The sequence below is a fragment of the Primulina huaijiensis genome, chromosome 3 (genome assembly GCF_012295235.1).
Source record: "Primulina huaijiensis isolate GDHJ02 chromosome 3, ASM1229523v2, whole genome shotgun sequence".
Taxonomy (NCBI): Eukaryota; Viridiplantae; Streptophyta; class Magnoliopsida; order Lamiales; family Gesneriaceae; genus Primulina; species Primulina huaijiensis.
Window position 1 is genome coordinate 23,615,037 of NC_133308.1, and position 15,505 is coordinate 23,630,541.

The 15,505-nt window shown below is 32.0% G+C and overlaps 2 protein-coding genes across 6 annotated transcripts; both read right to left on the minus strand.

The window, feature by feature from the left end:
- Nucleotides 1-6,887: 6,887 nt before the first annotated feature.
- LOC140972273 (hydroxyacylglutathione hydrolase cytoplasmic-like) lies at nt 6,888-9,747 on the minus strand. Of its 5 annotated transcripts, none has more exons than XM_073434723.1 (7): nt 9,676-9,747; nt 9,443-9,546; nt 8,893-8,988; nt 8,254-8,331; nt 7,848-7,952; nt 7,437-7,634; nt 6,888-7,224 (listed from the first exon to the last, which is right to left on the minus strand). In XM_073434723.1, the coding sequence occupies exons 3-7, from the start codon at nt 8,968-8,970 to the stop codon at nt 7,057-7,059; spliced, it is 627 nt and encodes a 208-aa protein (XP_073290824.1). In that variant the 5' UTR covers nt 8,971-8,988; nt 9,443-9,546; nt 9,676-9,747; the 3' UTR covers nt 6,888-7,056. The 5 variants fall into 5 exon arrangements, with proteins under 5 accessions (XP_073290824.1, XP_073290821.1, XP_073290823.1 ...); XM_073434720.1 differs by having other exon boundaries at nt 8,815-8,988; XM_073434722.1 differs by having other exon boundaries at nt 9,443-9,736.
- Nucleotides 9,748-10,795: 1,048 nt separating this feature from the next.
- On the minus strand, nt 10,796-14,509 carry LOC140973873 (ABC transporter I family member 6, chloroplastic-like). Its single transcript, XM_073436976.1, has 7 exons — nt 14,205-14,509; nt 13,467-13,517; nt 12,314-12,535; nt 12,108-12,230; nt 11,725-11,901; nt 11,233-11,382; nt 10,796-11,153 (listed from the first exon to the last, which is right to left on the minus strand). Exons 1-6 carry the CDS (start codon nt 14,454-14,456, stop codon nt 11,296-11,298), a joined length of 912 nt encoding a protein of 303 aa, XP_073293077.1. The 5' UTR covers nt 14,457-14,509; the 3' UTR covers nt 10,796-11,153; nt 11,233-11,295.
- Nucleotides 14,510-15,505: the final 996 nt, after the last annotated feature.

The window sequence follows — 15,505 nt, forward strand, 5'->3', positions numbered from 1 at the left end:
GCTTTGTTTTCATAATCATTGGTCTAGCAATCATTTGCAGACGTTTAATCAATGATTCAACCAATCCATTCTGTGTATGTACATGAGCAACATGATGCTCAACAATGATTCTCATAGACATACAATAATCATTGAAAGTCTGGGAAGTAAATTCACCAGCATTATCAAGTCTAATTTTCTTGATTGTATAATCGGGAAATTGATTCCTCAATTTTATTATTTGAGCAAGTAATCTTGCAAATGCAACATTTCGAGTTGACAATAAACATACATGTGACCATCTGCTGGAGGCATCAATCAATACCATAAAGTATCTGAATGGTCCACATGGTGGATGGATTGGTCCACAAATATCACCCTGAATACGTTCAAGAAACATTGGTGATTCAGTTTGGATTTTGGCTGGTGATGGTCTTATAATAAGTTTTCCAAGAGAACATGCTTTACATTGAAACTTATTATTCTGAAAGATCTTCTGGTCTTTCAATGGATGACCATGTGTATTTTCTATAATTCTTCGCATCATTGTTGAACCAGGATGTCCTAATCGATCATGCCAATTGGTTAATATTGAAGAATTATCAATTACCATGTTTGATTCAATGGGACGTATATGTGTATAATGCAATCCAGTAGGGAGCATTGGTAGTTTTTCAATCACATATTTCTTTCCTGATTTATATGTGGTAAGACACATATATTTCTCATTCCCTTCATTCATTGTTTGAGTATCATACCCATGGGAATATATATCATTAAAACTCAACAAATTTCTTTTCGATTGTGGTGAATATAAAGCATCATTGATCAAAAATTTTGTACCATTAGGTAACAAAAATTGTGCTTTACCACATCCTTTAATCAAGTCTACAGGACCTGATATTGTATTCACCGTTGTTTTTGTTGGTTTTAGTTCCAAGAAATATCTTTTATCTCGGAGGATAGTGTGCGTTGTACCACTATCGGGTATGCAAACTTCAGCTTTGCTCATAGCATTTTCCATATTTGAACTTCAAAAAATATGCAATGAAAAAAAATTAATGACAATACATATTTAAATATAACACATATCATAATTGTACAATAAAACATTATCATATAAATACATGAAAAATAAATTATTGTACATTTATATTCTACCACTATATTGTTCATTTTCAGAGAAATCATTGAGAAAATCTGCAGCATCAATATTGTTCATTTCTATCCCACCAACATATTGATCATTTCCAGAGAAATCATTCATAAAATCAGCAGCATCAAAATGAGTTGAATCACTCAAACGGTCACTTCGCTCAGTGAAGTTGGTCTCCTTTTCTTTCCCCTTTATCGATTCTTTATAAAGTTTGCAAAGATGCTCAGGGGCTCGACAAATACGAGACCAATGTCCTGGAGTACCGCATCTGAAACAAGAACTTTCAAATCTTTTCGAGTGATTTTCATTAACACTCATGTTTTCTTGATGCCTTTTCTGTGGATGGTTTGGGACGTTATTTTGAGATGAGTTATAGAAATAACTATCTCGATTATTTTCAAAACCACGGCCGCGTCCACGACCACGACCACTTCCTCGTCCACGTCCACGTCCACGACCTCGACCTCGACCTCGACCTCGACCAAAACCTTGTCTTTGAATTTGATTTTGGTTTCCAGGTTTAAATTCATTTTTACTTACAGCATTTACTTCTGGAAATGCTGTTGATCCAGTGGGTCGGGACTGATGATTTCTCATTAATAGCTCGTTGTTCTTTTCCGCCACAAGAAGACAGGCGATGAGTTCAGAATATCTCGCAAATCCACGCACTCTATATTGTTGCTGTAGTGTTATATTTGATGCGTGAAACGTGGAAAATGTTTTTTCAAGCATTTCCGATTCTGTAACCTCATGTCCACAAAATTTTAACTGCGAGATTATTCTATACATCGCTGAATTGTAATCACTGACTTTTTTAAAGTCTTGGAATCTTAACATATTCCATTCATCACGGGCGGTCGGAAGTATAACTTCCCTTATATGTTCAAATCTCTCTTTTAATCCTTTCCACAGAGCCATGGGATCTTTTTCGATGAGATATTCACATTTTAAACCTTCATCAAGGTGTCGTCGTAAAAATATTATAGCTTTTGCTTTTTCTTGTGATGAAGATATACCATTTTCTTTAATGGTCTCGCTTAGACCCAATGACTCAAGATGCATTTCTACATCAAGAGTCCATGGCATATAGTTTTTCCCAGTAATATCAAGAGCGATGAATTCGAGCTTTGCCAAGTTTGCCATGGTGGTACTAAAAATTACGATGCATTTTATTAGTTAATGAATATTGCAATACAAAGTAATGGATAAACAACAAGTACAAGTATTCGTAAAAATAAAGAAAACACACGAGGAGGATATTCTCCGATAAATACAAGACTGGTGAGTATGATAACCAAAATAATTAAAAATAACCTCGTGAAAGCCATCTTCTTTTTTTCTTCGAAAATTTGATGAAGAATAATTTTTAGAGAAGAAGAGAAAGTTGGAGTGATTGAATGTATTTGTGAGATTGTATTTATAGAGCAAAAACTAGCCGTTTTGTTACCGTTTATTACCGTTGGTGTATAAGAAAATAAATGTATGTATTTGTATAATTTTATGGTAATAATATGGTGTATATAATATTAGTCATATTTAAATAATTATGTATATCATATCACATTATTATAATTAGGTGTCATAAGTTATTTTGTTTAAAAAACCTTATAGGCTTTTATACTTGTCGTATCCCTTACCGGGAGTGTGGGATGTCGTCTTAACATCCTCCCAGGATTTATAACAAGTTTTTTGAAAAATTTATTTTTATTATTTATAATAACATTATATTATATAGTAAATATATAAACAATAAATAAATAATAAAATAAATATTATTACTTTTGTTACCTTTTTCTTCTGTTTTGGAGCTTGGAAAAATATGGATGACTTTTAGAGCTTTGTGCTGATAACGTATTGTGAAAAAGTAAAAATTTACGGTAAAAAGTAAAAATCTCAAACTCTCAAAATTATCACACTACACACTTTATAATATTTTTCTCTCAACTCAATTGTGATTTTCTTCACAAATGAGAGATCTATTTATAGAAAAATTTTACAAATAATCCAAAAATAAATTACATCATTACCTTCATCATCACACACAAATTTCAATATTTAACACCTAATTTTACCTAATTTTTAACATTCAAATATTCAACATTCAATATTCAATATTAAAATATTAAATTTTCAACAATAATAATTATTATTACGGCTTAGTACAAATGTGTATATATATTAAATTATTTTACTATTAAATAGTTTTTATGTAAACAGTTTATATGATAATATGATTTAGAACTTTTAAGTGATTTTTAATCATATTTTATAATTATCAATAGAATCTATTTAAAAAAAAAAATAACGAGTAGGTCTCATGTGAGATGATCGGTTCAATCAATACTTAAATTGAAAAGTAATATTTTTAGTATAAAAATTAAGGTAAAAACTTGTGTGAGACGGTCTTACGGGTCGTATTTTGTAAGACGGATCTCTTATTTGGGTCATCCATGAAAAAATATTACTTTTTATGATAAGAGTATTACTTTTTATTGTGAATATCGGTAGGGTTGAATCGTCTCACAGATAAAGATTCGTGAAACCGTCTCACAAGATACCTACACAAAATGTTAAAGTTTTCATGGTTCGAATCGGATCGGAGATCCGTATCACGTGAGTTTTTGTGTAAATTAACTATTTTTAGATTTATGAAGTTTTATTAAAAAAAGTAAAAGTTTTGACACATTTTATAAAAATGAAGTGGAGTGTAGATAATTAAGGATCAAATATTATAATTTATCTCAAATTGAGATATCAGTGACCGGTGAATTATAAATAATTGGTGATTATACAAAGTTGTACAAAGTTGGACTTTAATCCCAAATGACCAATGCAATTAATTACAAAGTCTCTCGATTACCATAAAAATTAAAAATTTAATTACGACGCTCTTAATTTGTTGTCAAGTGAAGATATTACCTCGGCTCATTGTCTATAAATGAGACAAGAAACTTCGAATCAAATAACATTGAGTAGCTCGATGCATTGTCTATTAGCTATTCAACAACGCGATGGTTTGCATTTATTCCCAAATGATCGTTGGAGAAATTTTTCTCAATAAGTATGAAAGCACATGATTATGAAACATGTGCATTGTGTGCAATAATTATCTCTATTGGATAAAATAATCGAAACGTGACGTTTGAGCTGTTATATAGTTTAAAATATTTGAATTATACCGTTCTTATCAGCTATAACTTTTGGTAAGCGACAAACGTTCAGTCCTAAAATTGATATCAGAGCCAATGACAAGAGTTCGATTATCATTAATTGCAAGTAGTCTAATTATTGAGAGGGATATTAATGATGTGAAATAATTATATTTGCTGAGTAGAACAATCGAAACATGACGTTTGAGCTGTTGTACGATTTAAAATATTTGAATTTCACCGTTATCATTAGCTATAATTTTTTGTAAAATGACAAACTTTCAGTCGTACAATATGTCATCCAAAAAATATAGTACACGGCTAGTTACCTGAAACCAACGCAAGAACTATATATGTATATTGCATTGATCAAGTTCTAAACTTCTAATGGACATGCTATAGTAAACAATATATTTTCAATTTTTTTAATTAAATTAAAATAGATTATTTAAATGTGATAATACTTTTGTAACCCATTAAATGCAAAACATATACAAAATTCAATTTGGCAATTATCATGAGTTGAATTTTATGTCCAACTCTAATTTTCTTTGAAAAATTAACTCACTTATCGTGAGTTGAATTTTTATGCCCAACTCTTTTTTCTCTTAGGATCATGAATTCATAATCTTATGCGAGGACATAAATATATCCACAAGCAGGGCCGTAACCACATAATTTTTTGACTTTAAGATCTTATAAAAAAAATTAAAATAATATAAATTAAATATTTAAAAATTACATTAATATAAAAGACTAATTTATATTCAAGGAACACATAGAAAACATTTCATGATAACTACAAATATTACATAGTTACACAAAAAAGATATAAACTACTAAAAATGCACTTTGCGGTTTTTCATAAAATAAAACTGATCAATTATTGAATCAGTGTCGACCTTTCTAGTAAACCATCTTAGAAACCCACATGCATACATTAATGAAACCTAGCATTTAAAAAAACGTCACAATCTAGTTTAAAGAAACAAAAAAATATGTATAAAAATTGAACTTATGAAGCAAGTGAGAAAAACCTAAGTGAGAAAAAGACATCAAGAAGGGGATGTGCATTATTATTCATTCAATTTGGCTTTCTTTTATCTTTTGAATCTGGTTAATGGTGTATTTGTATTTTTTTTGTCTTNATTTTTATCGGAAGACGCGATTGACTCGGGTAAAAAAAAGATCAAAAATGAAAAAAAAAACATGCAATTTAATGATTAAAAATGAAAATTCATCATAACATGACAAAAAATGAAAAATATGCAAGTTACAAAACTAAAAACGCAAATCTATTATTAACATGAGCGAAAATTAAAAAAAAGCCAAATTATATGACAAAAAATACATTTTTTTTCCAATCCCACAAATATGTTTCAAAAAGTGGGTCAAACCAAGTTTACACAAATATATTTCAGAAAATGAGTTGAACCAAGTATTAGGCTAAATAAAAAATTAACACAATCTGTAATTACATATATGATATAACTAATGATAAAAAAAAAAAAAAAATTAAGCATGAGCTGGAGGCTAGAGCATACCCCAACCTTTGTGGTGGCTCCGCCCTGGCAACAAGGTAAAAGAGCTCAACCCGGAAACCTTAATAACTTGATTGAGTATAGACAGTTTATGTGTGAACCTCCTCGAACTTTTGAGCTCTATGTCGATTTTGTTTTGTGTCGACTTACGCAGTGTCGCATCAATACTTTCGCAAAATGACTAAAACTGTAAAAATTGAAAGATTCAATAATAAAATATATAATGTTGTCTATACAGAGGACCAAACTTGCAAATATTGAAAGTGTTTTAACTTTGAACATTCTCGCATTCGTCGAAAATGTATTCTGTATTTCTTATTCGTAAAAATGATGTTTGTACGTTATCTATAAAAGAAAGCAAACAGAACAATAAAAAAACCTACAAAACGATGAACGCGTGTTTCACTATATTTAGACAAATTATTATCACAGTACTTGATATGTTTTAACACTTACAATCTCACATGTTATATTTTTACGCTGATAACAAATGTTAGTGTCAAATAAGGATGACAATGGGTAGGGTATGGGTCGGATTTCATACATCCATCCCCATACCCATTTATTAAATTCATACCCATACCCATCGGGTATTGAATTTCATCCTCATCCCCATACCCATCGGATTATCGGATACCCATACCCTACCCAAATACCCAATTATCATATACAATTGAATTTTTTCAAATTTAAATTGTTTCAATGAAGTTATGAATATTTAAAAAATTATTTAAATGAACAATAAGAAAAATTATTCACGCTTTATATATATATATATATATATATATAAAATGAAANATATATATATTTATATATTAATTTAAACGGGTATTCGGGTCGGGTGTGGGTCGGATTATATCAAACCCGCCTCCATACCCGAACCCGAAAATCCCCATACCCGATTACCCAATTATTTAATCGGGTCTAAAAATCCCTCCATACCCTCTTCTATTCGGGTCGGGTATCGGATCTTCCAACGGGTTCGGATGAAATTGCCATCCCTAGTGTCAAATATATGAAATACAAGATAGATGAATGCAGAAATCACAATTTTTTGCTACATAACAATACAAACGCAAATAAAATGGCTAATAATCGAGTATCATAAAATTGAATTCTATGTCCCCACTCTGTTGTTCTTTCAAAACTTAATGAAGGTAGGATTATGAACTCATAATTTTCATACACTTCATTGTTTTATAACCACATCCAACAACAAAATATAATCAAACTAAAGTTGGATGAAGAACTTTGCATTATTATTATTGTAACAAACTTGCATACGTCTTTTGTCGCGCCTTTGTGGATCAACCTCTCCAGTTATCCTTTGCAGACGTGTACCCCAACTTTCTCCTGCACAACCAAGTCTCTCATGTCCACACTCGACATAAAAATATGCCTGGTTTGCATTAGAAGTTGAGAAATGCAAAACTGATTGGATGCAAAATTAATAAACTATCACACTCAAGCTAGTCAGTGGCCGATGCAGATGTTTCTAATAGGGGAAAAAATTATAAGGGATAAAAGCATATTTTTGTATGTGTACAGGGGCGGGAGTCGGGGCCATGGATCCCCCAATGAAGCTGAGCATTGATAGTAGTAGCTTGTTACCTGAACCTCGGGTAGGTCAACACACATGAAGGGATTAGTCTCGAGTTCTTCTTCAATGCTTGAGGGGATGGTCGGGAGTCCCTCTTTTCTCTTCTGCTCAGCCCACTTAATTTTTGAAAGATCTTCGCATTTTCTGGTTCTACTGTCAAAGTAAACTGCAAGTTCTTCACAAGAAAACTGCAATTTCTTCACGGAATACTGTGGGCATTTAAAATACGAATAAAAATTAAACACAAGAATTACCATGATAACAAAAAACATAACATTGGTTCAAGTTCTGTTGAATAACTCCGTCCAAATTTTGAAGATGAAAATCTGGTGGAGCATGATCATAAGCATGGACAGGAGTTTTTATTTTTGGTTGAGTTTCAAGAAACTATACATAGTTAACTTCTTGAAAACATTTCTCACCTCATGGCCACAATAGACTTGAGTTGGCTCTGGCAAAGAGCTGAGGGTAACACAGTGATTGATACATCTGCTCAGCAGTGCGTTCAAAAAACTTCCCACAGCCAGCTATGAACAGTAGATTCATACAAGGATAAGGAATGAGAATTATATTTGATTTCTCAGAAAGTCCAACACATAAAGCAAATAACAAAAGCTCCAGTTTTCCAGGAATTTTTAGTTGACATATTCAATATAATATTGGTTCTGGATCAATCTCACTATGACATAAATGCAAAATCATCTAATGGTAATCAAGCCTTGCTACTAATACCACATAAAACCTAATTTTAGGTCCCATGGGTACATAGTTCACAAAAAATAGTGAAATTTATAGCAACAAGTCCAAAGATGAAACTTTCCAGCTCACCAATGTGTCTCCAGTGAGACAGCAGGATCCTCTTCCTCTTTGCCAGTGACAGAGAAACTTATACGACCTTTTGTATGGCTGAAATCCAAAAAAAGAAACACGATGGCTAAAGAGATCAACAGAGTCATGATGGTAAGATAAGGATTAGCAATAGCAGAAACACAACGCCCTTACATGGTCTATCAAAGCCATAAATACATGAGGGCACAATCGAGATACTCTTAACACTTCCAGGAACAAGTTTCCATCGTAAGAAGTCACATGGAAATAAATCATTTAATAGTGATGAGAAGAAGGAATACATGTTTAATGCAGATCTTGGTATGAATAGTACAAAATTAAGTTGCAAGATAAGTAATCAATTGAAAGTATGTGGTAATGTTATGAGTGCTTCTCAATCAATGCACAACTGAACAGTTCCAAAATTTCACAATGTCGAACAAACCACCATAAGATGTTAAATAAAACAGCGATGACGATGGTATAGAGATAATTATTATAGTATTGGTAAATAAAGTTCAGTAAAGTACAGATCAATAGAGAAAGCTATGCAGAAAATACCACGGAGTATGAAGTAACAATATTATCCCCAAATGATAATTTATCGCCATCTTCAACTTTGTTAGTAGATCCTTGTACCTTATCAACAGAGCCACCATATATCTTAATATCGGGTACCAACTGCTTTATCTTGTCGTTGCCACCAGCATGATCCATGTCAAATGCAATAAGTTTCTGTCAGCATATACACATGCATGAAACTAGGTAGGAGAAATTCAGCTTAAATCAAGAAATTCTAATTTCACACATTGACAAATTATCGTCATTTGATTCGGTACAAGTACAACAGAAAAGAATTCCAAAACACTGACCATTTTTTCCACTGCCTTTTAACCACATAAACATGTTACACCTTCAACAACTAAAAAAAAGTTAAAACTTTTATTTTAACACGACACTTGCTTCAAGCTAATTAAGAAAACCTACTATTTAGACCACAACTCAAAATTCTCAGCACTATCAGCTAGGTGCAGATCAGCATGGGAACCAAGCTCTCAAATGGATAAATTCACAAGATTTTATAAGCAAATTTTCGCCCTCCAGCAATCAGAAAAAAAGACGAACATATCGCCTACAAAATATGAATCGAGTACAGGAAAAACAACTGCCCAAACAAACAATAGCTTACCAGTGGTGATGGGTGGTGAGGACAAGCTTGAGGTCAACCCCATTTTCTTGAGCTACACGAAGAATCTTGTGAGGCTACACCGGGTAGTATTCTCATCAACAATCCTGTAGCTCAGAATAACAAAATCAAACAGCAATATCGCAAACAAATTTCCAAATTAACAGCTGATACAATTTCCATTCAGCCAAAAAAATGAAATGGGCTTTGTTTAATTCACGTAAGTAAGGTAATACAGGTAGGAGTAGTTGTCGTCCAAGCAGGGAACGGGAAGAATCTTCATGCTTGATCGGGAAAATTTATACGAGTTACTGTAAATAATTATCTAAAATAAATAATTTTTCCCCAAATACTGCAATACATTTCTATCCAAAAACGAAAGAATTATGTAAAAGCTTTGGGGTAAATTTATCACACTAAAAGTGTGATGATCTCATTTTAAAGTATTTATCTCGTGAGATGATTTCACGAACTTCTATACATGAGCTGAGTTTATTCGATCAATATTTGCTAAAAGTAATAATTTTGACATAAAAAATAATATTTTTCTATGACTTGGATCGAATATGATATATATATCTCATAAAATTGACACGTGAGACGATTTCATAGGAATTTTATAATCTATTTTATAATTCAAAACTCAAATTTTGAAAATTAGATAATAATTTTTTTTTCGTTTTTCAATATAACGCATTTATAAAATTCTTTTAAATCGTTAATGATGCGATTGGAGGAAAAGATTTGATATGTGAAGACAGTTGAATGACGGATAAATTTGAAATGACACTATCTTAGGTTTATTTCAAATACACCCAATACAAATTCAATTCAATCCAATCATTGTTTTTAAAACCGAGTTCGACTTATTATTTTATATAATTTTAAATTTAAAATATATTATTTACTATATTATATTATTATTTTTGATATAATATAAAATTATTCTGGTCCGACTGTCCCAGTGAATTGGCTCAAATGGCTGACCACTATTTTAAGATAGACCAGTTCAAACACATATTAGGTTATAAAAACATTGCGTCGAAGCAAGACCTAATAAAATTCATATAAATTAAAACACATTTGCCTTCATCCATAATGTTTTTTCTTTTTAAAAAAAAATCATGTTTTACAATTTTTGATTATCAACTTGATTTTAATTGCATCTTCAACACCTAAAGCGTTGTTATATGAAATACTTTGTAATAAATACCATACAAAGTTGCAAAGATAATCAATGATGATAATATCTAACAAATGACAAGAATTGCTAGATATGAAACCAAAACCTCGTACGTTATTATTAGAAAAATAAAAACAAATATAAATAAACAATAAGAACGTCACTCCATCTGATAAAATAACAAGCGAACTGTGAAAATTGAGTAAAAAACTTCAATGCTACCCCAATACACAACTCAAGATTAAACCAAGATTCGTCCACTTCCAAAGCAAGATACTAAAGACTAGATTTTTACAGCTCATGTATCATTCGCGTGCAGATAAAGCCGGGAGCAACACATCGCTAGAAACACGCATCAATATATATTGTACAATCACGCCCAAGGGAACAAGGAGCAACTATACAGCGCTAGCACGAGAATGATAAAACAACTAGACTCCAAGTCACAACTATCGTTGATGAATTGATCAATTTGTTACTTGAGGAATTGTCAAGTAACACATGATCTCTCTCTATTTCCACCTTTGGTGCCTACGGAAAGCAAATGTATTCATAGTTTTCATGTAGCAATGACCATCTAGAGGAACGGAAAGAAATATAAACTACTTACAAGTTATATTTTAGGTAATGTAGGAGTCACTACCAGAGAGAGAGCCCAGGCTCCTGTCCAAAACTAGGCAGCAGAAATTGCCTTGTATCCTTCTCTCTCCAGAATTTTGGCTAAGGAAACATCCCCAGTCTTCACTATCCTGCCATTTTCCTGCAAAAGGAAACAGCTGATGCATGAACCAAACAATTTTTCATTTAAAGAGAGAAACGCACAAAATACATCCCCAGGTTTACTGTCGCTAACCGATTAGCAATTGATGTGCCACAGATTTTTAGGGCATGCGTCTAGGTTCGTGTACGACAGCTATGTGTGGGCTAAAAAAAATGAGTTCGAGATAAAACTTAGAATGGCACTCTACACTTTTGAATAATTATACAAAAACAGGAAAACTATATAAATGGAAAACTTCAAGAGACTGACTCATTATTAATTATAAAAGTCCATCGTAACCAATGTCTCATTGTACCCGCTGCTGAAATATAATTTGCTCACCATTATGTGAATATAAGTCGGTTTAATGAATTCCAAAAGACGTAGATAGTGGGTGATAATCAAAATTGAATTACTGGGAGTCAGAAGCCCGTTGACTGATTTTGCTACATCTCGAAGAGCATCAACGTCTAAACCAGAATCAATTTCATCCAATATGGCCATGTCTGCACCAAGAACCTGCAAAGAAGAGGAACTTTCAGTTTACTTTTCCTTTTGGCAATTGACACAAACCTGAAGGCACTTAATAGCTTAACAGGTACCACATTCAATTAAATAGAGTAAAAGTGCGATAGAGAAAGTGCCACCCTTCTAAAATAATATTGCAAATTGCACAAAATCCAATCAGAAAGAATATAAACAGTCTGCACTATACGGTGCTATACCGCAAGTTGTAAAATCTCATTGCGCTTCCTTTCTCCACCACTGAAGCCTTCATTGACATTTCTATTCAAAAAATCTATCTTCATATTCACAATCTCAAGCTTAGGTGCCACATAACCATAGAACTGCAAAGAAAAATTAAAATGTTGACGATGCACATAAAGGTTCGAGGAAAATCAGAAATAAAACTAAATTATCAAATAACAACCTCAATTGGCCCAAGCTCCGGAAGCCCAAGTTTTCTCCTTCGAGCATTGTATGCCATGTTCAAGAAGTCGATATTGCTAACTCCAGGAATCTCAACAGGAGACTGAAAACTCATAAACAATCCAGCCACAGCTCTTTCCTCAGGTTCCATCTCCAACAAATCTTGACCTTTATATGTTACATTGCCTCCTGTAATTTCATAATCTGGATGACCAACAAGGACCTAAAAGAACAAATTATAAAACAGAATTCAATAAAGAAACAAACTGTAGCTTCATGTACGTGAAATGGACTGCTTTACAATTTCAAATGGTAGATATTAAATAAACCATTGCAAAGTGTTTATAACACAAATCATATGTGATACACACACCGATGAAAAGGGGTTGGATGAATGATAACTTGTGTAAGTTATACTGATACATTAAATATCTATATTGTAGGCTATAGTAGGAGTCTTTCTCCCGGTGTAGTATAAAATAAAACGATGAAGAAGCATTCAATCATAGACAGCAAAGATATGAATTTCCATGGCTGTTTTTTCTAAAAGAAAGAAAGACCAATGACCAAACAATGACAGCTGAAACTTTTCTCCATTTAAAAAAAAAAATCAAATAAGTGGTCAAGGAAATCAAATTATTTATCGACTACGAGTTTAGTAAAAGCGAGCAAAATCTGTACAATAGAAATGAAGGCAGAATTGCAGATGTATTTATTTGCTCTAGTTGTACCGAATCCGTTATACCCACGTCAAACAAACATCCTCATCATCAAGTAAAAGCACATTCTCATTTAATCAATATGTTTAAAATGGAAGAATTAATTATACATTATAAAAATTTTTAAAAACCAGAGATCCTACTTATCTGACTGATACCCTGCATCACTAAAACATCAATGCAGAAAATATTTGGAACAACTCAGACTAGGCCGTAAAGCACAAGCTTGAAGGATTTATATTTAATAAGAACAACTCAAAACTTGTTCTTTACCCAAAATTCAAATAATCAGCTTGTATGAGCTCAATTCAGCCCAATAAAATAAAGCAATTAAAACTTGAGCTCGACTAGAAATATTACATTCACGACTCATTCTTTATATGCGCCTGAAATTACAATATTGAAATCACAAATAACCACGAAAAAGGCACTGACCTTTGCGAATGTACTCTTCCCAGATCCATTCTTTCCCATCACAGCATGAACCTTTCATATCCAACAACCAAAAATTAGGAGTCAAAGAAACTGAAAAACTATGTACTTACAACTAGAATTAGTTCAAAGAAACTGAAAAACTATGTGCTTACAACTAGAATTAGAGTANATATAGTTTTAGTTTCCCTCTCAACCATCATTATTAATTCGTCTCACTAAAAATATACATGCTTTATCGGAAAAAAGAAAATATCGACAAAAACAAAGGTTCTGCAAAAAATTTGCAATGAAAAAAAATCTAGTTTAAGCAATTTCTCAAACACCTACGCTGCAATATAAAAGTGGTCATGTGATTACAAAAATATTCAACTCGAATCCTTCCGACAGATGCAATACATCACCGTGGAACACAACTTATACAGTGCCTTTCCGCATAAAATTCACAAAGCCAATTTGAATGCAACAAAAATGTCAATTTCTTTCCGCACAATATCCATAACATAATATTGTGATCTTCAAAATTATACAGGAGAATTGTGAAAAGATTAATTACATTTCATTATCAAACTATCATCTTGCCCACTTAACATCTATACCCGTCCAACTTAGACCCCACTTAACTGTTTATCATAATTGCATCAAATTGGGTGGAAAAAATACATATGCAGCAAAATGGAATAAACCATATCGACATCATCTTGTATACCACACAAGGGGGGAAAAACTTAAATTAGGTACCTCGCCTTCGTGAACCGTAAGATTAACGCCTTTAAGAATGGGCTGCTTGGACTCCGCGATTACGGCGGAGAGATCTTTGACTTGAAGCAGGAGTTTCGGAGCGCCACCGCCGGCGGAGGTGGAGGAGGGCGGGATATCAACAGAGACTACGGCTTGCAGCCTCAGGGTTCGAGGTGTCCAGATAATACGACGGCAGTGAGTGCCGGCGGCGGAGCTTCTGAAAGTCAAGGTTGGAGTGCAGAGAGCTGCCATTGGAGAAGAATCAGTTTGTGTAGCAGTATCTTCTTCTATATATATCTTCTTCCATATAAATGTATATATATACTACGACAACGCACACACATTAATGCGTGTAACATAATATGTTACGTCGTCGTATGTATATAATACGATATTTATTTTAAAAATATTTTTTTTAAATTGTTTTAAAAGTATTTTGATTTTAATATCATACGTTTTTTTTTTTTTTGATAGTTTTGTTATATTATTTTTAAAATAAAAATTTTATTTCGAATATAAATTTCAAAACCAAAGTTATATCAACCATTTTTTGGATTAAGCATGTCAAATACGAACTCAGATAAAAAAAAAAAAAGAAGAAAATTTGAATTAGAATAATAATTTTATTTATATTTTAACGTATATTATATATTTTATAAAATGATATTTAGTGAGTGAAGCATATTTTTGTTAATTTTTAATTGATTATTATTCATGTAATTCCTTTATATTTTATATTTAAGGGTCTAATAAAAAAATTAACTAAAAAAATAATATATTGTAATTTTAAATACTAATTTAATTTTTATTCAAACTGAATAAATCGAATTGTTTTTTTAATCAAACCGAAATAAAAGGTTTGCATATCGAATTATATATTTTTAAAATCGAATGAAAGTTTAATAAACAAAAACCAAATCTATTATTTTAAATCTAAATCATCTTTTAATCACTCAGTTCAGTCTCGGCATTGTCATGGTTCTAAAACCAACAGTTTCAAGTTCTGAATTTATCCCAGGAAAACATGTTTGATAATATGAGTCAGATTTGTCATCTCCCTCCCAACCTAGTATATAGTAAATATTAAATATATCATACACAAAACAGATTGTTTTACTCGAGGGCTTTGTTTGACATTTCAAAAATTTACTATTGAAAGTGAACGACGCCAGGTTCCATCGTTATAAAAAAATTATACTATCGATATTGTTGTGATACATTCATACTTTTAATTCTAATCAAATTTAGAATACTAGTTATGGGCTGAGAAACCGACACACGCGATGTGTGTTGTATAATTT